Here is a 26,084-nt window from a genome sequence, read left to right on the forward strand (position 1 = left end):
GTTGTAGATCAATGCATAAGATCATACAGAAGAACATGAGCGTTTGACGGCTCTGGGCCTGTACTCACTGGAGTTTCGAAGGATATGGTGGAACCGCATTGATGTTTCCACTAGTGGGAGAGTCCAGGACCAGAGGGCACAGCCTCAGAATAAATGAACGCACCTTTATAAAGGAGATGAGGGTGGTGAATCTGGGGAATTAATTGCTACAGACGGCTGAGGAGGCCAAGTCATTGGGTACTTTTAATGTGCAGTGGAAATCCCACTGTAATTCGCTCTTCTGCAATCTTTCTCCATTTAGATTCCCTTCATCAAAGTGCAAGACTAGCACTTTCGCACATTAAACTTCTTTTGCCAAATTTTAGTCCACTCTCAATCTATTTATACCCTCCTGCAATGTCCGAATCTCCTAATTGCAACGTCCTCCTGCCTATTTTGTGACACCAGCAGAGATGGCCATCGTATACACTGCGCCCTGCACCAGGTTTTTAGTAGAGTATTAGGGCAGCACAGTGGTGCACTGGTAGAGTTGCTGCCTTATACCGCCAGAGAACCGGGTTCGATCTAGACTACAGGTGCTGTCTGCATGTTGTTTGTACGTTCTCCCTGTGACCGTGTGGGATTTCTCCAGTTCTCCAGTTTCCTCCCACATTCCAAAGGCGTGCAGGTTCGCCTAATTGCCCCTAATATGTAGGATGCGATACTAGGATAACAATGAACTAGTGTATTGGCGATTGATGGTCAGCATGGGCCAAAGGGCCTGTTTCCATGCTGTATCTTTGCAGCTAAAACTAAATGACATCAATACCTTTGCCAGTCTGTGTGGCTCCGAAGAACTTAAGCAAATTTGTCAAATGTAATGTATCTTTCATAATACCATAGTTGACTTGGTGTGTAGAGGACATCTAATTCTCAATGACACCTAATCTGCCTGTTTTATTTTGTTAAGCTGCTTATCCAGTATCCACCCATCTTCCCTTCCTGCAGCTGGATACAGCTGTAATCATGCAGGATTCTGTGAACTTCCTTGCTACTTCCCATCCAGTTCATTAAGCACTAACAAAGCTTTTTACTAGAGTTGTCAAAGGTGGGGTGTTAAATTCATTCAATTTATTGACATTGAGGACGTGAAAAGGGATTTAACTTATTCTAGGGCTGGCGTAAGTATACAATTTGATAGAATATTGAGTATAAATGATGCAAGTGAGTACTAATGAGCATGGGATTGTACAATTCATGCAGATTGTTTATCTAATTACTATCCACTGGATTATTCTTTTTTGTCAAAGGTTTGTCCTGAAAATGAGTAACCATTTATTAATTCAACATTGAACTCTCCGGTTTTAAATAAACGCTAATAAGCTCCTGAAGGTAGACACAAAATGCTGGAGTAACTCAGCGGGACAGGCATTTCTGGAGAGAAGGAATGGGTGATGTTTCGGGTCGAGACCCTTCTTCAGACTGACAAATAATCTCCCGCCCACTTCCTCTGGCCTTTTCTCCCCCACACCCATTCTTCCCCCCCTCCTTCTCCTGTGCCCATGTAGACTCACACCTTTTGTGTCTCACCTTTTTTTAAATCTCTGGCCTTTGTCCAACCATCTGCCCATCAAACCTCCCCCTTGCGTGTGTTCTGTGTTCATCTATTACCTGCCACACTTTTTCTTGCCCCTCCTCTCTTCCAGCTCCTTGTACCCTGAAAAGATTTGTATTTGTTCAGTTGGTGCCTCTTGCTATACTTTCTGAATGTGGAAATAAAAGCTCTAAATGTTACATTGTTTTTCTCTATGAAAACTTGTGTGAGATTGGGTTACCTCTTTATTCCTTTTAATGCATATCTGAATTGATTAGTCAAACTTAAAAAATGAGCTACAATTGATGTAAAATGACTAATGTTGCAGTTATTGATCTGGCTCTTCTGTTAAACAGATGGCCATGTGGAATTCATAGAAAAGAAGAGAAACCCACATTTTCCCCAGTTTTCTTTCTCAGCCAGAAATAAAATCACTGCGTAAAGAAAGCTATATTACATCTTAAGCACTTTTTGAAAGAATCCCTATGAAAGGTTATTGGTATCGTTATTTGTCCAACTGTGGAAAATTTGCAGGTGATTTGCTATTCTAACTAAATCTTTTTCTTTTGTTTATGATGTTTAAAGTTAGTCAATTAAAACATATATATTGTCCTAAAATTAAGTGAGTGCACATGGATTTAAAATGAGTATCAATTTGACTGACAAGAGAGTGATAATGTTCTTACAATTGAACTTTTCATGAATATATTATGCATTAAAGGTGCACACAGACATTTACAACTATGTATAATATGCCTTAAAGGTGCACACTGATTTAAATTTGTTTCTGTCAATTACAAGTAATAAGTTTACTGCATATTATAAACGCTAGATAATGATCAATCCAATCCTTTCCATTGGCAATTTATATGAACGATTTGACTAATGTAGTAGTCAGTAAACAAAATAAATCTCTCAGTCATGGACAATTCTCTTAGCTTACTAGTGCAATGCACGGTAAAGGTCAAAAATGGTCTGGAGTCCAACCAGAACTTCTCCTATAATTTGTTTACCTCTTCTAAAATTTGCAAACATCAAATGGCCTCAGTGAGGCACAGCAGCAGCTGCAGAAGAGGATGCATGTCATATTATGAGAAGGAATAAAATTAAATCTAAAACAAGCACCAGCATTTCTTTAAGTCATTGATTGAATATTGTTATTCAAGGATGCAATTTGTATATTTGGGCAAAAAAAACTTCACTGACTGAAAGATATTTCATAAAAAGACACAAAATGCAGAAGTAACTTAGCGGGTCAGGCAGCATCTCTGGAGAATGTGGATAGGTGAAGTTTTGGGTCGGGACTGTTCTTGAAACTGATTGTTTACTTTAGAAATACAGCACGGAAACAGGCTCTTCGGCCCACTGAGTTCGCACCGGTCAGCGATCCCCACACATTACTGCCCGGCGCGGCTTGGAATGGCTGCGGGACTTTGCTAGCGCCCGCCGGGGGCTCCAACACCAAGACCCGGAGCGTGGCCTTGCATCACCTGGCACGGCGTTAATGGCCGCGGGACAATTACCATCGCCCGCCGGGGGCTTTGACTTTGACTCTGACATCGGGAGGGGAATGGGAAGTGCAGGGGAGAGATAAGTCTTTGCCTTCCATCACAGTGAGGAGGAGATGCGCTGTGATGGATGTTTGTGTAAATTGTGTTGTGTCTTGGTTCTTTATTGTGTGTATGACTGCAGAAACAACATTTCGTTTGAACCACAATGGGGTTCAAATGACAAATAAATTGTATTGTATTGTATTGTATTGTATTGTATTAACACTATCTTACATACACTGGGGACAATTTTACATATACACCAAGCCAATTAACCTACAAACCTATACGTCTTTGGAGAGTGGGAGGAAACCAAAGGTTTAGGAGAAAACCCACCCAGGTCATGGGGAGAACGTACAAACTACGTAGATAGCACTGTGGTGGGTGTAGGGGGAGGGGAGGGTGGGGAAGAAGAAAGGGCAGGACAAAGCCTTGCAAGTAATACACTGAAACAAAGAACAGAAAATGCTGGTTTATATCAAAGCTAGACACAAAGTGCTGGAGAGGCCACACGCACACTGGACGAACAACACATATTCCGAAGATAAACACAAAATGCTGGAGTAACTCAACGGGACAGGCAGCAGCCCCCTGACATTCATTCCTCCAGCTTCACAATTGGCAACTCTTCAATCCTTTTGTCTCACACCTTCGGTCTTTTCATCTCTGGCTTTTGTCCAACCATCTGTCTATCAATTGCATGACCTGTTCTGCAAATACTTTGCAACAATTCTGCTCACTAGCTCTCATACATATTAGACTAGCTGTCAATAAACAGTATCCACAGTATGCTGCCTGACCTGCTGTGTTACTCCAACACACTCTCATTTTTTGTAAACCAGGACCTGCAGTTCCTTGTTTCCTCATCCACAAAATGCATTCTAATTGTAACTGACCCAGGCAGACTTGCCATCTCAGGAGAAACCTCCAATGTAGATTTATGTGGGTATCAGTATTATGTTTAGTATTTCAAAGAATATTTTAAAATGTCAAAATCGACTATTTTTAAAAACTTGTTTATTTCTGAAATTGCTTGTTCGATGTTGAGCTATTTTATGTTAAATACCTCTGATGTCTTTACATATTTTCATCATTTGAAGGTTGTCTTGTTAGTGTAAATAAATGCATGATACATATTTTTGTAAGTCAAAGATCAGCTTGCGCCATGTGGCAGTTTAGCTAGTACCATTTGGCACTTTGTGTAGGTCCAGGTGGTACGACAGACAGACTATTCTCTCGAGCTGCCAGAATGTGACATCTGCTTAGCAACCAGATGTTAGCTGTGGCGAAGTTCAAGCAGTTTTATGTGAATCCTGCACTCAAGCAAGGATTCGAATGAAACAACCACGCAATAGAACAAAGCTCGTTATTGTTTAAGTACTCATTATGTACCACTTCATAATAAAATCAATTCATTTTTTTAATGTTGATCCAAATACATTTCAAATTAAATCAGTTTATCTTCAACTAAAGACACACATGTCTATTAAATATTTGCATCATTCCAGGCCAAATTAATAAGATGAATATTACAGATCTCCTTTAACTTAGTGCAGCTTTCCTGGGGGTGTACTTGGTCATCAGCTAGAACAGGCCTTTCCCTTTGTGACCTCCTAATTTAGTTTATAATTGTCACATGTACCAAGGTACAGTGAAAAGCTTTTTGTTGCTGCTATTCAGTCAGCAGAAATACTGCATGATTACAATCAAGCCATTCACATTGTACAGTCACAGGATAAAGGGAATTGATTGAATGATACTTAAGGGCTAAGGGAATCAAGGGATATGGGGAAAAAAACAGAACGGGGTACTGATATATGATCAGCCATGATCATATTGAATGGCTCGAAAGGCCGAATGGCCTCCTCCTGCACCTATTTTCTGTGTCTATGTCTCTAATTGTCACGTACTTGCTACAGTGAGATTCGTTGTTTGCATACAGTGCAGTATGCTAGAGTAATCACATAAAGGGCAGCAACAGTTATTAAAGTATTCAATATAGTCTCTCTCCTCTCTCCTCTCTTCCTTCCTTCCTTCCCCCCCCCCCCCCCCCCCCCCCCCCACCTCTCCCCTCTTTGGCCTTGGTCAACAGTCCTTGAATCTGAATTGGAAGAATCTGAAATCCCTGAAGAAATGGTTTCTGAATCTGGAGGTGTGCATTTTCACACTTCTGAACCTGATGGGAGAGGGGAGAAGAGGGAATGTGCCGGGATGACACCGATAAATCTCAAAGGTAACTTGGAGTGCAACTTAGATGGGCACCTGTGCTAATGTACACTAGTAGAATGATTCCCTAATAACTTATGGAAGCGGCTGCACAATTAACTTAAAGTTCGCTCAGTAGCATAAACTATATTCTAATGGGTTCAATCTTGGATCCATATAGTTAATTGATGACTATTGGATGTAGACAAGTTGCATCTTAGTATTTCCCACATCTGGACTATACCTATACTGGTCCTACTAAATGTCAACCTTTGCAGGTTTCAATGTAGTCCCAACTGATTAAAATGTAATAAAAATGAACGGCAGATACTGGCTTGAACCAAAGATAGACACAAAATGCTGGAGTACCTCAGCAGGTCAGGCAGCATCTCTGGAGAACATGGATGGGTGACACAAGTGTCCTGACCCGAAACATCCCCTATGCATTCTCTCCAGAGATACTGCCTGACCCGATGAGTTACTCCAGCATTTTATGTTCAACTGATTGAAAGCTATTTTACAAGTTACTTGCAGAAGTTCAAATAACCAATTTTGACACAACACTCACAATAGACAATAGGTGCGCCATTCGGTCCTTCAAGCCAGCACCGCCATTCAATGTGATCATGGCTGATCATTCTCAATCAGTACCGCGTTCCTGCCTTCTCCGCATATCCCCTGACTCTGCTATCTTCAAGAGCCCTTATCTAGCTCTCTCTTGAAAGTATCCAGAGAACTGTCCTCCACTGCCCTCTGAGGCAGAGAATTTCACAGACTCACAACTATCTGTGTGAAAAAGTGTTTCCTCATCTCCGTTCTAAATGGCTTACCCCTTATTCTTAAACTGTAGTCCCTGGTTCTGGACTCCCCCAACATCAGGAATAATGTTTCCTGCCTCTAGCGTGTCCAAACCATTAATAATCTAATGTTTCATCGTAAAATAATTAAACTACAAGGATTTTACAGAATACCTGGAGAGCAAAACCAAAAGGCTATGGCAAAGGAGCAAGAGATCGTAACTAATCAGATTACTCCAGCGCAGTGTCAAACTATTCTGATAGATACAATTGATTACACTGATTTATCAATCACAAAAAATAAACAGAGTAGCAACACACACCCTTGAGCCTGCAACAAGATGTCAGATACTGGGACTCATGTTTAGTTTATTGTCACATGTACTGAGGTACAGTGAAAAGCTTTTGTTCCATGCTAACTAGTCAATGGAAAGGCAATACATGATTACAATCAAGGTCGGTTGGGTGCTCTGCGAGTCGGCTGCCCTGCCAGCAGCATGTTTGTTATTTCTACTTCTTTTGTTTTTTTTAGTGTGTCCAAATGTTTGTTTTAGGGTCTTTCGGTATGTCTTGTGTGGTGTGTGGTGGGGGCTAAAAGAGGGAAACCGTTCTTCAGTCACTTCCTCGACGGAAAGGCGATTTTTCCATGTCGCTTCTCCGCCTCCCTCATGGCCTAACAGCTTGGATTAGAGCGGCCTTTCCCGGAGTCGGGCCCAGAGCTTCCGCAGCGGACACAGCGTGGACTTTTCCATCGCGGAGCGAACCCTTGCTGGGGGTCGCCAGAGAGGAGTGCTCCGATTGCTGGCCTGGTGACTTTGGCATCATGGGGCTGTGGTCTGCAGCGCTTCTAGCCGCGGGCGTGGCGTGGACTTACCATCCGGAGTCTGGGATCCCATTGCCGCGGATCGCCAGAGAAGAGCTCCGACCGCCGGCCTATAACATCCTGAAGCCGCGGTCTCCGGTATGAAAGTGGCCGATTCGGGCGCTCCAAGCCGCAGAGTGTGTTCGACCGTAGCGTGTGTTGGAGTTTTGATCATCCCGACGATAGGGCCTGTACATTGGGCCGTCCGTAGCAGCGGTTTATGGCCCCGACCACGGATGAACGGGGGAGGAGGACTGGCTGAACGTTGTTGCCTTCCACCACAGTGAGGAATGCTGTGGTGGATATTTGTGTTGAACTCTATGTTCTTTTTTAAAGTGTATCGCTGCATGGCAAATTCATTTCACTGTGCCTTCTTTGGTGCATGTGACGAATAAATTTGACTTTGATCCCGAATGTACCGATACATGATGAAGGGAATAATGTTTAGTGCCAGATAAAGTTTAGTAAAATACGATTAAAGATAGTCCGAGGGTCCTCAATGAGGTAGATTGTAGCTCGACCACTCTCTGGTTGTTGCTAGAATGGTTCAGTTGCCTGCTTACCTGTCCGATTCCTGGGCTAAAAATCAGCTTTAACCATGAACTACTGAGGGAATTCTAAATATTTCATCTCTCTACGCAGAGACATCTCATCTTAGTCCTAAGTGGGCAATAGTCACCATATCTACAAACAATAAAATTACATCAAATCTACCCAGGTTCAGTGGACTTTGGAACCAGAAATGCATCAAGTTAAGATAATTTTCATTTAATTGCCAAAACAAGGAAGTGCTGATGGTAGTTTACAAAAAAATGCTAAAGTGCTGGAGTAATTCAGCGGGTCAGCAGCATCTCTGGAGAACATGGATTGGTGACGTTTCGGGATGGAACTCTTCTGCAGATTGAGTTCAGTCTGAGGAAGGGTTGTGATCCGAAACGGTGCCTCTCCTCTTTCTCCAGGGATGGTGCATGACCCAGTTACTCCAGAATTTTGTGTCTATTTCAGTATAAATCAGCCTCTGCAGTTCTTTATTTCTATAATAATGCATTAATGTGGTGACAGTCTGATTACATCAATTTATTTACAGAAATACTGGAAGTCCACTAACCTCTAAATCTAATAAATTGAAGGCAGTCATTCTGCATGCAACAAGTTACTGCCATCCTTTTTTTTTACCAATAAAGATGTTCTATTCTATGCAGTACTCTGCTTGTTCGCTCACACCCATATTAATTACATAAATAGTCAACTTTGTTCTCCTCTCATGGGATTTATTAAATTGCGGAGTCAAGAAAAACTACAAACCGGTAGGGTAGCTCGAGTGGTCTGAAGGTTGTCGGCATCCCTGCTGTAAATGAGTGATGCACACATCCACCTTGGTGAATAAAGGTCAGAGGCCTTGGATTGCTTACTGCGTTTGTACTCACTGAAACAAAACTGGCCCAGAGAATATACTGGGAACCAGCCACGTTTTCTTTCTTATCCAGAGACACAAAATATTTCATGGGTCTAGACATGTTCAGAAACTCTGCATAAAAGCAGTTGTGAATGACTGACAGATTGAATCATTCTTTGTCTTGCAGAAGTGGGAACATGTGTCAGCTGTCACTGCATCTGCTAATCGTGGATGTGACAGGCTCGAGTCCCCAAGCAAGATTGCAAGTCCCAATTCTAAAAATCTTTGATTTTTATTAAGGAACAAGTGAATTTTAAAGAAAACAAGCTACCATGTCCCAAAACATCAACAAATGTAAAGTTAAGCTGCAAAGGTCAATTATTCTGCAGCCATTATTCAACTGTCTGGTGAATACACCAACAAAAGCCCGTTTCAAAATGTCACATTAGTTTATAGGAAGATGAAAGCATTGTTCTGCATTAAGATCAGATACATCTCTATCCTAATGTAAAGTGGTGTTTTAAAATAATTTAAATACAAGCACAAATCATTTATTAAATGTTAATATATTAACCTATTACATCCATTGTGGTTTAAAACTGTCCCTGCCTTTACAAAAAAAATCATTTTAAAATCAATGTCCCAAGATCAAACCCAAACAAAGTAGAATATATTCACAAAAGAGGCTATTTTAAACATTGAATGAAAAATTGTGGCTGTTTTATGTTCATGATGCTGCTACTCAATCTGCTGCTACTCAGTTTGCTGCCTTGTGGCTGCTGCTCACATTTTTAGGGAAAAAAGTTTATTTCACTAAAACTGTTGCTCAATCAATATTTTATAACAAATCCTCTACGTTTGTCAAAAGCAATCATTGTGCAATAAGCTGAATTACTTCTAGAGTGCTGTAAAATAAACTGGAACTCAAATTTGAGCAGCAATTGTTTGCAGTGTTCCAAGCAAATCATTTATTCAAGTTTAATGCATTTACTCATTAGGCTGTGGTTTAAATGTGTCTCGCCCTTTACAACTTTAAAAAAAAGTCCCAAGATTAAACCCATAAGAAGAATATATTTACAAAAGAAGCTGTGAATACAAGTAATTATATGGGGAAGGACTAATCAAAACAAAAAGGAATGCAAAGTGTGTCTACAAATAAAGACTGCTGTTAATAAAATTCCATTCTATTCATCCTATAACTACACTGAAATGACAAACATTTGCTTGTTTTTTTGATGCAAGGATTACAAAAGAGTAGAAATAAGTTATCAGTAATCAATATTAAATTAAACTATCTTTTGGAAAGGATTAATATCAATGATAATATTTAGTTTTCTCATAAAGTGTTGTTTTAAAATATTTACTTGTAACTAGAAAGTTGGTAAAGCATCTCTGCACATTGGGGTCTACAACAAGATGCATTACTGCATGTTTAGCATGAATGAAAATAGTCTTACATAGAAAATAGGTGCAGGAGGAGGCCACTCGGCCCTTCGAGCCAGCACCGCCATTCATTGTGATCATGGCTGATCGTCTCCAAACAATAACCCGTGCCTGCCTTCTCCCATATCCCTCGATTCCACTTGCCCCTAGAGCTCTATCTAATTATCTCTTAAATCCATCCAGTGATTTGGCCTCCACTGCCCTCTGTGGCAGGGAATTCCATAAATTCACAACCCTCTGGGTGAAAAAGTTGTTTCTCACCTCAGTCTTAAATGGCCTCCCCTGGTTCTGGACTTGTTCAACATTAGGAACATTTTTCCTGCATCTAGTTTGTCCAGTCCTTTTATAATTTTATATGTTTCTATAAGATCCCCCTCATCCTTCTAAACTCCAGTGAATACAGGCCTAGTCTTTTCAATCTTTCCTCATATCAGTCCCGCCATCCCAGGGATCAATCTAGTGAACTTACACTGCACTGCCTCAATCACAAGGATGTCCTTCCTCAAATTAAGAGACCAAAACTGGACACAATACTCCAGATGTGGTCTTACCAGAGCCCTATACAACTGCAGAAGAACCTCTTTACTCCTATACTGAAATCATCTTGTTATGAAGGCCAACATGCCATTAGCTTTCTTCACTGCCTGCTGTACCTGCACGCCAACCTTCAGTGACTGGTGTACAAGGACACCCAGGTCTCGCTGCACCTCCCCCTTACCTAACCTAACCCCATTGAGAAAATAATCTGCCCCCTTGTTTTTGCCACCAAAGTGGATAACCTCACATTTATCTATATTATACTGCATCTGCCACGCATCTGCCCACTCACTCAACTTGCAACCTCCTAACATCCTCTTCACAGTTCACACTGCCACCCAGCTTTGCGTCATCCACAAACTTGCTAGTGTTGCTCCTAATTCCCTCTTCCAAATCATTAATATATATGGTAAACAGTCGCGGCCCCAACACCGAGCCTTGCGGCACTGCCATTCTGAAAAGGACCCATTCACTTATACTCTTTGCTTCCTGTCTGCCAACCAATTGTCTATCCATATCAACACCTTACCCCCAATACCATGTGCTCTAATTTTAGTCACCAGTCTCCTGTGCGGGGCCTTATCAAAGGCTTTCTGAAAGTCTAGATACACCACATGCACTGGCTCCCCTTCATCCATTTTACTTGTCACATTCTCAAAAAATTCCAGAAGATTAGTCATGATTTCCGTTTCATAAATCCATGTTGACGGACTAACCCGTTTTACTGCTATCCAAATGCCCCATTATTACCTCTTTAATAATTGACTCCAGCATCTTTCCCACCACCGAAGTCAGGCTAACTGGTCTGTAATTCCCCGTTTTCTCGCTCGCTCCTTTCTTGAAAAGTGGGATAACATTAACTAACCTCCAATCCACAGGAACTGATCCTGAATCTATAGAACATTGGAAAATGATCACCATCCACTATTTCTAGAGCCACCTCCCTGAGGACCCTGGGATGCAGACCATCCGGCCCTGGGGATTTTTCATTCTTCAGACCCATTAGGCTACCCAATACTATTTGTCGCCTAATGAAAATTTATTTCAGTTCCTCTTCCCCCTTAGATCCTCTGTCCTCCAGTACATCTGGGAGATTGTTTGTGTCTTCCTTAGTGAAGACAGATCCGAAGTACCTGTTCAACTCTTCTGCCATTTCCTTGTCGCCCATAATAATTTCACCCGTGTCTGCCTTCAAGGGACCCACATTTGACTTTGCTATTCTTTTTCCCTTAACATATCTAAAGAAGCTTTTACTGTCCTTCTTTATATTCCTGGCCAGCTTCTCCTCGTACTTCATCTTTTCAGCTCGTATTGCCCGTTTTGTTCCTTCTGTTGTCCTATGAAAGTTTCCCAATCCTCTGGCTTCCCGTCTACTCTTTGCTGTGTTATACATCTTTTCTTTTAATTTTATTCTATCCCTAACTTCTCTTGTTAGCCACAGTTGCCTCCTACTCCCCTTAGAATCTTTCTTCCTTTTTGGAATGAAATGATCCCGAGTCTTCCGGATTATGCCCATAAATTCCTGCCATTGCTGTTCCACCGTCATTCCTGCTAGGATCCCTTTCCAGTCTACCTTGGCCAGCTCCTCTCTCATGCCTTCATAGTCCCCTTTGTTCAACTGCATTACTGCCACTTCCGATTTAACCTTCTCAAATTGCAGATTAAAACTAATCATATTACGATCACTACCTCCAAGCGGTTCCTTTACCTCGAGCTCCCTTATCAAATCTGGTTCATTAGACAACACTAAATCCAGAATTGCCGTTTTTCTGGTCGGCTCCATTACAAGCTGCTCTAAGAATCCATACAATATTAGAGATCGTACACTTTATTGAACTGTACAGAAAGACCTGGGAAAACAGGGGGTTGGCAACATTTGTGGTGAAAGAAAATTTAATACTTTAACAAGTTTTTAATCAGATGCCCCAAACTCCACAAATGTTACTGATTATTTCCTGCATTTGATTTGTTTTCCAACATTCACAATTCTTTGATAGATTAAATTGTTTTGTAGATTTCTCTTAATTTTTGCAAAAAGAACTTACAAGTTCAGCAGTCTTTATTTAATTTTGTTTTTTAAAGTTAGAAAAGTAGTTTCAAAACCTTCAGGTTTATAACATTTGCTTCTTGGGAGGCGATATTCAGATTTTGATAGCTATGTAGTTAAAACTTTACCCTATAAAAGGCAGGTTAAAAGAGTGAGAGTAGAGATTTCCAGAATTCATGTCAAGAAGGTCCAAATGCATTATCAACCAAAAGTGGTCAATGGGTTTGCATATGGGTCAAAGTTGAAGGAGAAACAGCAGATTTGCAGGCCAGAGTTAAAGGAACTGGAACAGCTGCCGCCAACACAGATCAGCAAGGTAACACTCAATGGGTGGAAGGGAATGGATCTGAATCAGGATTATGTCTGACAGCTGGAAGGGTCCACTATTGCAATTGGAAAAGCAACCTGAAGAGTTTATAAATTGTTAATTCTGAAGGTAACAGACCAAGACGAACTGTAATACTATGTTCAGGTGACACAAGTAATCTTGTTGATTATGATTATAAAGGCCAAAACTCCAATATTTTAATTGGTTTTGAGGTAAAAGTGAAGGTTGAAGTCATATTCTGTATTGGGCCTTTCCAAAATTGTGACAATTAAAATAAGCACCACTTTACTGAAGGGACACAAAATGCTAGAGTAATTCAGTGGGTCAGGCAGCGGCTCTAGAGAAAATAACCATATAACAATTACAGCACGGAAACAGGCCATCTCGGCCCTACAAGCCCGTGCCGAACAACTTTTTTTCCCTTAGTCCCACCTGCCTGCACTCATACCATAACCCTCCATTCCCTTCTCATCCATATGCCTATCCAATTTATTTTTAAATACCAACGAACCTGCCGCCACCACTTCCACTGGAAGCTCATTCCACACCGCTACCACTCTGAGTAAAGAAGTTCCCCCTCATGTTACCCCTAAACTTCTGTCCCTTAATTTTGAAGTCATGTCCATTAAAAATAGATTAATGACGTCTCAGGTGAGGACCCTTCAGACTGAATAGTCTGAAGAAGGGTCCCCATCCGAAACAAATCACCTATCCTTTTTCTCCAAAGATGCTGCCTGACCTGCTGATTTACTCCAGCATTTTGTGTCTATCTTTGGTGTAAACCAGCATCTGCAGTTCCTTGGTTAGATAGATAGCCTTTATTGTCATTCAGACCGAAGTCTGAACGAAATTTCGTGCTGCAGTCATACATACAATACAATAAAAAACAATAATAAACACATATTAACATCCACCACAGTGAGTCCACCTAGCACCTCCTCACTGTGATGGAGGCAAAAGTCTTAGGTCTGCAGTCTCTTCCCTCCTCTTCTCCCTCTGCGCTGAGGCGATACCGCTCCGGGCGATGTTAAAAACAGTCCCGCGGCTCAATCACCGCGCCCCGGGGTGGTCGAAGCTGCCGCCCACCAGTCCTGCTGACGCAGCCGCTGGCTCGCGGCCGTACCCCGGACTCAGGTCACCGCCACCAGAACGCCGTCCCAGCCACCGGACCACCATTCCAGCCCCGAGCCGGATCGCCCTCACGTGAGTACCGTTACCGTCTCAGCCTCGCATCAGGCCGCCCCGACATGGGCGCCGCTCCTCCCTCGGGCTGGGCCGCCCCGACATGGGCGCCGCTCCTCCCTCGGGCTGGGCCGCCCCGACATGGGCGCCGCTCCTCCCTCGGGCTGGGCCGCCCCGACATGGGCGCCGCTCCTCCCTCGGGCTGGGCCGCCCCGACAGGGGCGCCGCTCCTCCCTCGGGCTGGGAGCGCTGTACCTCCCCGAGCTCGGCCACTCCGACAGGAGCACCGTTCCTCCCTCGTGCTGGCCGCCCTCACAGGAGCGTCACAGCCCCTCACGGAAGCACTGTTCCAGCCCCGAGCCGGACCGCCCTCACGGGAGCGAGCTCAGGGCGAGTCTTGGCGGGCTCTGCCTCCTGAGCCTCGAGGTCGCCAGCTCCGCCATTAGGCCTCAGCGCAGAAGGAGGCAGAGAAGGGGAATACGACAAAAAAGTCGCATTCCCCCGCAGGGAGACAGCAAGCCCTGTTTCACCCCCCCCCCCCCCCCCAAAACACAAACTAAAAAACAAAAACTAGACTAACCAAAACGAAAACCCCCCACAAAAAAGCAAAAACAAACGGGACTGCAGGTGAACCGCTTAACTGATCCATTTATCTTTTTAGCATCAATCTGCACAATAAAATTAATCAATCAAGTTTTATTCGTCACTTGCACATAAGTGTAAGTGAAATTAATTTGCCAGCAGCAGTACAATAAAAAAAGAACACGCAATACACAATTAAAAAAATGTAACACAAACATCCACCACAGCATTCATCACTGTGGTGGAAGACACAAAATTTGGCCAGTCCTCCTCCATTTTCCCCCGTGGTCGGGACCTCAACCCTCCGCAGTCGCTGCTGCGGGCGTCCACATGTTCAGACAAGGCAAGTCCTGAATCGGTGCCTCCCCACCGGAGACCTCGGCTTCAAGATGGTGTAGGCCGCAGGCCGGCGGTCGAAGATTTAAAGTCCCCGCCGCAGCCAGAAGCACTGCAGGGCCAGCAGTCGGAGCACCTCTCTAGGGATCCCCGGTGAGGGACTCCACTCCGGATGGTAAATCCCCGCCGCGACCGTGGTATAAGTTGGCTGCGGACCGGCGGTCAGAGCTCTTAGCCTGGGATCCCTCGTTGGGGACCCCGCAGGAGGTGGACGCTGCGCCAGTTGGAGCTCCTCAGACCGTGGCTTCAGGCTGCCACGGGCCAGCGAACGGAGTGCACCCCTCCGGCGAGGGCTCGCCCGCTCCGCAACGAGAGTCCGCGCTGCGCCCGCGGCTGAAGCCCCAGGCACGTCTCCGGGAAAGGCTGCACCGATCCTCAATGTTAGGTCACGGGGGAGACGACATGGAAAAAGTCGCCTCTCCGTGGAGGCGACCAAAACGGTTTCCCCCTTACCCCCCCACACAAGACACACCGAGAAACATTAAACATACATTAAGACATACTAAAAGCACAAAAAAAGTAGAAAGACCTAAAACTAGCCCAAGGCAGACATTATTTTACCCACTTATTTCTATCCTTGTTTTTGACTTCATATTTTCAGCATTTTGAGGTGTACAATTTCTCTTCCTTACGACGAAAAGAGGAAAATCTAATTACGGGTCATAATTCCACTTTGTGGAATGCAATATCTGTGGATGTTTATCATACTTTGGGATTGATGATCCACAAGTAAAACTGTTTTGGAGCGAAGTTGTTATTAAGGCAGCATATGGGCAATGAATGATCTTTGTGAAATGAAGGGAGAAAAGAATTTTAAAACACAGATCTATTACTATCCTTATTTACTACATCTACCTATTATTATACTAAGTCTCATCTTGACCACTTCCTGTCTACGTTGTTAATTTATTTTAGAAAAAACGCGACCTTATATAGCAATGATATTTTCGCCATCTTACTGAAGAGGGCGAGTGAGATGCGTCCACATTGATCTTATATTTTACGTTTTTGCCATTTTATACTTTAAAAACGTTGGCAGTCACGTTCCCATTTGCCAGCCGCAACGGGAATCCGTCAGCCGTGCTTGCGCATTTGGGGGCTATGGATGAGTGGTGGAATATTGCGTTGGGGGTGATGGGCCCACACTTGGTCTAGTGAGAAATAAAGCTCAAGATAACAAGTTGGGTTGTCTTCACAGCTAAAACAGCTGTTGACTTCATTAACAGCACAACCAAAGGAAAGCCGATACAAAAGTTAATTAATGAAGCATTTTCTGTGCAGAGATATTCCATTGCACATGGTTATCTTGGGTAGAACATTTAACAGCGGAGTGTAAGTGAAAGGACAAGGATGAATAGCAATTCAAGGATGAAGTTGATCTCACTCAAGGTCTAAAACGACAAGATTCTTCAGGTCACCTTCATGCTACTGCTGCACTGAATGCATGGATGTCAGTGACAAATCAATCTAGATTAAAATCAAAGCATTGATGGAATTGACAATTCCTATATAAAAAGCATCTGGTACTATCAGATTTCATGCATTTCATGCCTGATTTTTGTAATGACCAAAACTTTAAGCAAACAAATTCAGACAAATAAAAATTAAACTAAATCTGGATTTAAACAACAAAAGTTAAACATGTTGTAACATTCTATTAGTACAGATGACAATAAAATGACACTGAGCCGAGTAGTCAATATCACAAAACAAATCTGAGTAGTCTCTTTAATCCTGTCAAGAACTGTACAAAAACCCCCAACAACCCCTCCCGATACTTGTAGATTGGACCAAACACCCAAAATTGTAGTGCCATTGGCTACCAAGATATTTAACAGTCAGGTCAAAAGCCATTAATGAGTTTGCTTTAAACTATGTGTACCAGACAATGTTTTAATCCTGTTCAAAAGGGAACTGCAAAAGGGAATCCTAATATGGGTCCAGGCAGTCTTGCAGTTCACTACTGCACCCTAGTGGCAAGAAAGCACAGCCTGAAGAAAACAAAATGTGTAGGAAGGAACTGCAGATGCTGGTTTAAACCAAAGATACGAAAATGCTGGAGCAACTCAGCGGGACAGGCAGCATCTTTGGAGAGAAGAGAATTTTTTCGTGAAATATCTGAGAAAATAAAACGAAGTTTGAGAAAACACATTTCCCACATCCCGTTTCTTCAAGATGGTGGCAGATGGAGGGGATCTGTACCGCCAGGACAACAGGCCTTCAAGACCATGACTGCATAAGAACATTGAAACTGTGTGGGTGCCAGACACGTGGCGACTCTGTGTACCATCTCAGTGAAGTCTACTATTACATTGCAATTGTTGCACTTTTGTACCTGTAATCCCAACTCCCTTACTCAACATGGGAAATGAATATTCAAGTAGTGCTTCATTCAACATTTATCTAAAATACTATTCATCTTACACAAACCATCATCCTTCTTCAATCTACCATTAGAAACAAAGAACTGCAGATGCTGGTTTATAACAGTGCTGGAAAATGCAGCATCTCTGGAAATCATAGATGAGTGACATTTTGGGTTGGGACCCTTTTGTCAGAAGCATCCTGACTCCAAATGTCACTCATCCATGTTCTCAGGATACAACTTGACCCAGAATTACTCCAGCATTGTTCCTTCTCTAGTATCTACAAGTAGTCACATTGCACTTTGCATACACAACCATATGGGACATTTAGGCAGAAGGCACAAGAGTTAGAACTATAATTTTGAACTTGATTTATAATTTTATTTATTATAACTTTATTTCTTATTTTATTCAATTTAAATTGCCATTTCACATATTTCAATAAATCCTCCAATTGCTACCTGCAATAAATAGGCCAGAACAAATCTAATACAATGGACCTGAAGCTCAGTTACAACTACCTGGAGCAGGCTGAAGATATGGCAGATCCAGTACTTGCCCAGAAAGGACGGAAAGGCAGATCTCTACCCTCTCCACCCATCCATCTCAAATTCTATTTACAGTAGTACTTGATTTCTGCAACAAAAAAATATTCAGTCATCTTCAGCAAGACTGAAGTAATTGCTAAGAGTTAGAACAATATTTCAACAGCCACCCGTCACCAAGATCCAAACCTTCCATTCTTCAATGCAGTATGTAAATTCTCATGTTTTAAAAACAGACTACAGTAAAAATTAATTGTTTTAACTACTGAATTGTTCACAAATCCTCAAAGTCCCTCTCAAATCTCACCAGGCCCCAGGCTCCCATACTTATACTACATTTCCAGCAACACTTTAATGGATAAAAAGTGTTGAATATTAATTATAGTACATCTAATAGTACAGGAAATCTGTCTGTCTTGCACCAAAGTCTCAGGCATGCTGGGTTAAGAACTTACCTTCACAACCAATGGATTTGCTACATTAGAAACCTACCACCCTGTCCAAGTAAAATGTGATTGTTATTTGTGTTGGAGATAAATGTACTTGAGTAACAGCAAAGTTTTGCAAAACAGTTAAAAAAGTTTTATTATACAAATACACAATTAAAATAGTATATTACAGTGTAGAATTTCTTCCATGTGTACACACAAGTGGAAATCATTGCAAAAACGTTCCTATACAAATCAGTCCCCAAATCTTCCACGGAGTTGCTTTCACGAGATACAGTCATAGCAGAACACTTTATCTTCAACTGCATCACTGAAATTGGAATGAAATTACGTTAGTACAAGAGCAACATTAATTCAGACTGTTCAGATTATAGCCTCACAATAATAAATACCTCATCCAACCACAAAAATGCATTTTATGTAAGTCCTTGTGCAGCAAAACAAAAAGTAGCAAATCATTAGTAACATTCACACTGCAGGTTGAATTCTTTACTACTACGAAGTAAGAAAGGAATGGAGTGTCTGCAAATCATTAATCCCTGGAAAGCAACTGGGAAGGAAGCCCATCAACTATCATATGTTATTGTACTCAAAGCCAGAATACAATACCCAGCTAAGGAAAACGTTGCCCCATCTTTACATTGGACTCTAAAAGGAAGTCGAGCGGCAGAACAGTCAAGGAGAGGTACAGTAGTGGGTATTCCCCCAAGTCTAATTCAATATGGCCTGGAAAGAGGATCAGAATCAAACAAATGGGAACTTAGCATTTAAAATCAAAATTTTTGACCAGAAGCGTGGGCCCTTTTGCCCAAGGCCATTAGATCCTGGAGGGCAGATGTTAACAATGCACTGCCAAAGGCTGCTTGCCACTGAAGCCTGACTGGATGCTAGCAAGCGCACAGTTGGAGACCATTTGGCACATTAAACTTTCGGTGGGCGGTGCGACTCGTCAGCAGCGGTCTCTGCAGTCCGTCTGTGTTTTATTATTTTTTGTCTCGTTTTTATGTAGTTTTTGTTATTTTTTTTGTTGGGGTACGTGTGTGGGGGGGTGGGGGGAGGGGGTAACTTTAAAATCTTTCCCCTGCACGGGAGACCCGACCTTTTCTTTGTCGGGTCTCCGTTGTCATTGGGGCTGCAACGTGGAGCGGCCTCCAACAGGAACGACCTGGGGTTCCAGCTGCAGAGCTGCCGACTACTCACCGTCACGGGGCTGGCCGAGTCCGGAGCGGGTGGAGCAGTGGTGGAGCGCTACTGCCACCCGACCTCCGGAGGCTGCAACTGCGGGTTTGGCGGACGGCGGCACCGGGAGCCCGCGGGTCCCTGCTGGGAGACCACTTTTCGGGGCTTCCGCAACGGCGACTTCTCCCGCCCGAGTTGTGGGGTTGAAGATTACCTGAGCGGTACCTTACACCATCGCCTCGCGCGGCTTGGAATGGCCGCGGGACTTTGCGAGCGCACGCCGGGGCTCTAACAACAAGACCCGGTGCGCGACCTAGCATCACCCGGCGTGGCTTTAATGGCCGCGGGACAGTCGCCATCGCCAGCCGCGGGCTTTGACTTTGACTGACGGGGGGGGGGGGGGGGGGGGGGGGGGGGGGGGGGGGGGGGGGGGGGAGTGCAGTGGAGAGATAAGTTTTTTTTTTGCCTTCCATCACAACGATGTGATGGATGTTTGTGTAAACTGTGTTGTGTCTCGGGTCTTTTTGTTTTGTAATGTATGGCTGCAGAAACGACATTTCGTTTGGACCTCAAGGGGTCCAAATGACAATAAATTGAATTGTATTGTATTGTATTGTATTGTAATACCTCCAGCCTAATTACACCCATTATTTTAATATCCAGCAGAGTCAGTTAAGATATAAAAACTTGAAATTGAATTTATCTCCCACAACCTCAAAAAAGAAATATTAAAATATGGGAGAATTTAACAGACATTTAAAAACAATAATTCAAATATTAAATCAATAGAAGAATGCTGGTTAAATTGGCAGGTTGTGGTTAGCAAGGTTGCAAGCCACAAGCCAAGTACAGAAATCAAACAAAATACATTACTTACTCAGCAACTGAACATATGGAACAGAAATTCTGTGTGCAGTTGTCACACACTTTGGTGCAATCTTGGCATAGCAAGTGGTTACACCTTGAACATGGTCCTTTGAAATTGGATGGCTTCAGACAGATGAAACAGTTTGTGACTGCTGGCTTGATTGATGCTATGCAAACAAAAATTAGCATTTTAGGACAAACCAAAGTAATAATTTCCAATAAAAGCTAGTGTATTTATTTTGGAAAAAACAATTGGATTTTGTAACAGCTTTGAAATTCTGGAATTCACTGTTCTGGTCTGAGATTAGTCATGAAGGATCTGCCATTATTGTAAAAATACAAGGATAGATGTGCAGTCATGCCTCCCAATCAACAGTTAGCAGCAGTAGAAACCAACAAGCCACAGTCTGATCACAAATGCAATATTTTTTGGGGGTGGGGTGGGGGGAGAAAGAAATATTATTGGCCTTCAATTTAATAAAACTCACTGGGTGTCCCAACTTAGAGAAATGAGGAATGCTATGGCTTGTAAAGCTACGTTAGGACTACATACAGTTTAAACAGATCAGTAATTCATCAAAATATTGCCACACTACCAAATCAGCTCATTTATGATAAGCTTTTAAAAATATATAATGCCAAGTAATTCCAGCGGTGCAATCCCCATGCAGGCAGACATTTCAAAAGAAAGCAACTTTGAGAGAGCAATGTCCAGATTCCCCACAGCCCAAGTGTCAGAGGTGAATGAACAAAGTGACCTGCAATCAGAAAAATTGTGCATTACAGTTATACTATTCATTTCTGTTTATAGCCTATTAAGTTATTGGAAAACAAACATGCTCCATTTGCAACCAGCACCTACAATTCCTTATTTCTACTCAAACCAAATTCTTCAGTGCATCACACATGTTGAACTTTAGAACAGATGAAACGCTTGAAAAGGCATAAAATGCAAGACTTAAACATCCCTTTTGAAATGCAGCCACTGAAATATCCACATCAGTGCCCAGAAATTACAATTTTAGCTGCTTTTGATGTTGTGGATTGAGGGATAAATGAAAGTAAAATTTTCCAAATGTCACTTCAGCCACCGTGCCATCACCATCAGTATTTCAAAGCCCTAATCCTTCAATCTCATGACCCCACTATTTATTGTGCATGCCCTACCCTCATTTGACCTTCAAAAATACTTTACCCATTTACAAGGATTAAATTCCATCTGGCCTTGCTTTACCATCTTGCCAACTAGTCAACACCATCCTGCAACACAGGAATATTTTCATTAACAATACCAATTTTCACAACATCTGCAAGCTTGCTAGTCACAGCAGAGGTAACACCACTGATCTTCAAAATGTCAGGTAATCTTGAACAAATTGTTTAAAACATCATCCAAAGACTACTTTCAGCAAAATTGTATGGCAGTCTAGATTTTTGCTCAAGATGCTAAAGACTTTGGATAAGTAGCTTTTTGACTTGCGTTACAGCATGCATTAGAATTACTGACTTGTATACCTATAAATCACCATAAAACTGCAAATATAAAAACATTTTAAACAGCTATCGATTCAAAATGACTAAATTATGAAGCCAATAAAGTGCAGAAACATCCAACACAAATTGTAATTTAAAACATGTGAACTTACATTTATGTAAATATGACAAACCCCTTAGAAGTTGTCCATTTTGTCCCAGAAAGGTCTGCCCACAGAGCAAGTCATGTTCTTCAACACCATTACACAAGTTGTCAGGTGCTTTTCTGCAATTATCCTCAGCTTGCATGGAATTCATTGCATAATTCTCATCCATGTTACCAGTCCACATGACTCCCATATAAGCCTGGGTTCCATTGAATAACAAGCTCTTGGTTTTTTCTGAAAATAAAAATTTAGGACATTTGAAATTGAATTTCTTCACAATACAAAACAGCTGCTCAATTGTAAAGATAATTTAATTCTGACATTCAAAACCCTTCAGGTAGGAAACAGACTCAGAACATTTCTATTTCTAACTGTCCAACTGTTGAAGACATATTAGTTCACAGGTACAGCATGTAAACAGGCCCTTCAGCCCACCGAGTCCACACAGACCAGACCCATGCATTAGTTTTATCCTACACAATAGGGACAATTTGCAGAAGTCAATTAACCTTCACATCTTTGGAATCAGATAGGAAACCAGAGCACCTAGAGAAAACTCAGAGGGAGAACCCACAAATTCCATCTAGATATCACCAGTGGCCAAGGTGAACCCAGGTCACTGACACTACAAGGCAACCATTGCCCCAAATATATATTTAAAGTAAAAACAAGTAGGAGCAACCTCAACACAAATTATTCAATTCCCCCCATCAGAGGAACAGAGCAGTACAGCACAAGAAAAGGCATTCAGCCTACAATGTCCATGTCAAACACGAGGCCAACCATCTCTTATCTAACTGCAAATATGCCTAATCTATCACTGCAATGCCCCAAATATATTTTAAAAGTAAAAACAAACAGGAGCAACCTCAGCACAAATTCTTCAACTCCCCCATCAGAGGAACAGAGCAGTACAGCACAAGAAATGGCCCTTCAGCTTACAATGTCCATGTCAAATATGATGCTGACCATCTCTTATCTACCTGCAAATATGCCTAATTATTTTAAACACTATCATACCAGCCTCCACCATTATATTCCAGGCACTCACCACCCTGTATAAAAAACATTGCCCCACACATCTCCTTTAAAGTTCCCAGCCCATCACAAACCTACTACCCTTCCATTGACTCAATCAACACCACACTGCCTCAGCAAGGCCAGTGCAATCAAGGACCAGTCTCACCACAATCACTCCCTCATCTCCCTTCCCCCCCCATCAGGCAAGAAGTACAGAAGTGTGAAAACAAATACCTCCAGTTTCTTCCCAGTTGTTATCAGGCAACATAATCATCCTATCAACAACTAGAGAGTGGCCTTGAGCAACCGTTTACCTCACTGGAGGCCCTCAGATTATTTTTTATCAGACTGTATGGCCATTTATCTTGTATTAAACAGTACACCCTTTATCCTGTATCTGTACACTGCAATCATGTATAGTCTTTTCATTGACAGGATAGAACACAACAAAAAAACTTTTCAATGTACCTCAGTGCACATGACAATAAAAATCAATGTCATAATTCTAGTATTTGATTTCTCCATCCTGGGGAAAAGGTGCTGACTGTCTACCCTACTTATCTATTATACCTCTCAGAAATCCATATACTTCCATCAAATCTCCCCTCAACCTCCAGCACTCAGGAGAAGTCTGTCCAACCTCTCCCTGTAGCTGAAATCCAGGCACCCTCTCCAAAGGAATGCAGGAGATGTTCCCTCTGCAGGCAATGGACAGAGGCAGAAAGTTTGCAGCCTCCCTCCTTCAGTGAGCAGTTGGAGTGGGTGCAGTCGAGGCAGGGAGAGTAGACCCTCCCGCAGGCCAATCCTACCAGGACCCTCCACTCCAACTCGGACCCCTCCACCACACCACTCACCGTACACTTTCCGCTTGTACTTCTCCCCGAACACGCCCTCGTTCAGCTCCCGCTGGGTCACATAGATCTTCCACTGTAGCGGCGCGCTGTCCCCAAACGGATTCGCCCTCTTGGTCATCCTCGCTGCCGCCGTCGCCACTTCCCGCCCAAGCCTGACCTTTAACTCGGTGACGCACGCGCCGTGGAGGGGCACGTGACGCCCACTGCCCTGCGGGAGGGGGCGGGGCTATTGCACGCCGAAGGGCGGAGCTACGGCCAGCGTGGTGGATGGATCACGTGGCAGCTGGTGCCGCATGGGAAGGGGGCGGGGCTATTGCCAGCGTGGTGGATAGATCACGTGGCAGCCGGTGCCGCGAGGGGAGGGGGCGGGGCTATTGCACGCCGAAGGGCGGGGCTATTGCCAGCGTGGTGGATGGATCACGTGGCAGCTGGTGCCGCGAGAGGAGGGGGCGGGGCTCCCGTGGACCACGTGACGGCCGTCGCTGCACAAGGGGCGGGGCTAGTCCCGGCGTAGGGGCGGGGCTTATCTCCGGGCGGGGCCTGTGGATCACGTGTTGCCTGGCGCGGGGCGCAACGGATCACGTGGCAGGCAACGTAGAGGGCGGGGTTATTACCGGCCCCGCCCCCGGCAATGTTTCCATGCCAATTGTTGCAAGTTGACCTGAAGCAATCGAGTCAAACGCAACATGCGGTAAATCTTGTAAACAGGTAAATTATTGCTTCAGCAAATGCATTTATGGATAATTGGAGTAACACGCATCAGGAAACCAGGAACTAAATAAAAGTGGTGTTAAATAATTAGAATGAGGCAGGGTAGTAGATAAGTCAAGAATCAAGAGTGCTTCATCGTCATGTAATGAAACAGAACAATGCAATTCCGAGTTACAGCAACACAGCAGGCCTGTAAACACAGTTCTCAATGGATAATATAATTAACAAACTTTAAAAGTTCAATAAACATTAAAAAACCGACATAGTGCAAAATTAAACAAACCAAAGCCTGAAGTCGCTAGTCCAAAGTCCAAAGTCCCAGGGGTATGATGAATGCTACAGATCATGGGTAAAACCTTATCAGGTTGGTGCAACACGACCTTCGTGGCAGGGGGATGGGTGCAAGAGCAGCGAGACAGAGGGGTGTAAAATGAGGGTAGAAGTAATAGGTAGCAAGGTGAAAAGTAAAAGTGGCAGGGCAAACCAGACAAATCCAGGGCAAAAATCAAAAAGGGCCACTTTTCAACATAATTGTAAAAAGGTTGTAACACAGTGTTGTAAAGACAAGCCTGAAGGCTTTGTGTCTCAATGCAAGGAGCATTCGTAATAAGGTGGATGAGTTGAATGTGCAGATAGCTATTAATGAATATGATATAGTTGGAATCACGGAGACATGGCTCCAGGGTGACCAAGGCTGGGAGCTGAACATCCAGGGATATTCAATATTCAGGAGGGATAGACAGAAAGGAAAAGGAGGTGGGGTAGCGTTGCTGGTTAGAGAGGAGATTAACGCAATAGAAAGGAAGGACATTAGCTTGGAGGATGTGAAATCGATATGGGTAGAGCTGCGAAACACTAAGGGGCAGAAAACGCTAGTGGGAGTTGTGTACAGGCCACCTAACAGTAGTAGTGGAGTTGGGGATGGCATCAAACAGGAAATTAGAAATGCGTGCAACAAAGGTAAAACAGTTATAATGGGTGACTTCAATCTACATATAGATTGGGTGAATCATATTGGCAGGGGTGCTGTGGAAGAGGATTTCTTGGAATGTATGCGGGATAGTTTTCTAAACCAACATGTAGAGGAACCAACGAGAGAGCAGGCTATTCTAGACTGGGTATTGACTAATGAGGAAGGGTTAGTTAGCAGTCTTGTTGTGCATGGCCCCTTGGGCAAGAGTGACCATAATATGGTTGAGTTCTTCATTACGATGGAGAGTGACATTGTTAATTCAGAAACAAGGGTCCTGAACTTAAAGAAAGGTAACTTTGAGGGTATGAAACGTGAATTGGCCAAGATAGACTGGCAATTGATTCTTAAAGGGTTGATGGTGGATATGCAATGGAAGGCATTTAAAGACTGCATGGATGAACTACAACAATTGTTCATCCCAGTTTGGCAAAAGAATAAAATCAGGGAAGGTAGTGCATCCGTGGATAACAAGGGAAATTAGGGATAATATCAAAACAAAAGATGAAGCATACAAATTAGCCAGAAAAAGCAGCCTACCAGAGGACTGGGAGAAATTCAGAGTCCAGCAGAGGAGGACAAAGG

General features: G+C 43.0%; 1 protein-coding gene across 1 annotated transcript; it reads right to left on the reverse strand.

Annotated features, from left to right (window-relative positions):
- Positions 1 to 18,368: 18,368 nt before the first annotated feature.
- Positions 18,369 to 24,016, reverse strand: siva1 (SIVA1 apoptosis inducing factor). The gene is made up of 4 exons (XM_033027036.1): positions 23,819 to 24,016; positions 21,951 to 22,178; positions 20,315 to 20,471; positions 18,369 to 18,568 (listed from the first exon to the last, which is right to left on the reverse strand). The coding sequence occupies exons 1-4, from the start codon at positions 23,934 to 23,936 to the stop codon at positions 18,523 to 18,525; spliced, it is 549 nt and encodes a 182-aa protein (XP_032882927.1). The 5' UTR covers positions 23,937 to 24,016; the 3' UTR covers positions 18,369 to 18,522.
- Positions 24,017 to 26,084: the final 2,068 nt, after the last annotated feature.

This window comes from Amblyraja radiata, chromosome 9 (genome assembly GCF_010909765.2).
Source record: "Amblyraja radiata isolate CabotCenter1 chromosome 9, sAmbRad1.1.pri, whole genome shotgun sequence".
In the NCBI taxonomy this organism is placed as follows: Eukaryota; Metazoa; Chordata; class Chondrichthyes; order Rajiformes; family Rajidae; genus Amblyraja; species Amblyraja radiata.

Excerpts from the sequence above, each read along its gene's own strand:
- siva1 (XM_033027036.1), bottom strand. The coding sequence starts at position 23,936 with ATGACCAAGAGGGCGAATCCGTTTGGGGACAGCGCGCCGCTACAGTGG. Across the intron at positions 22,179-23,818 it reads GTACAAGCGGAAAGTGTACG|AAAAAACCAAGAGCTTGTTA; the intron begins GTGAGTGGTGTG and ends TTTTATTTTCAG. Across the intron at positions 20,472-21,950 it reads TTTGTCATATTTACATAAAT|CATCAATCAAGCCAGCAGTC; the intron begins GTAAGTTCACAT and ends TTGTTTGCATAG.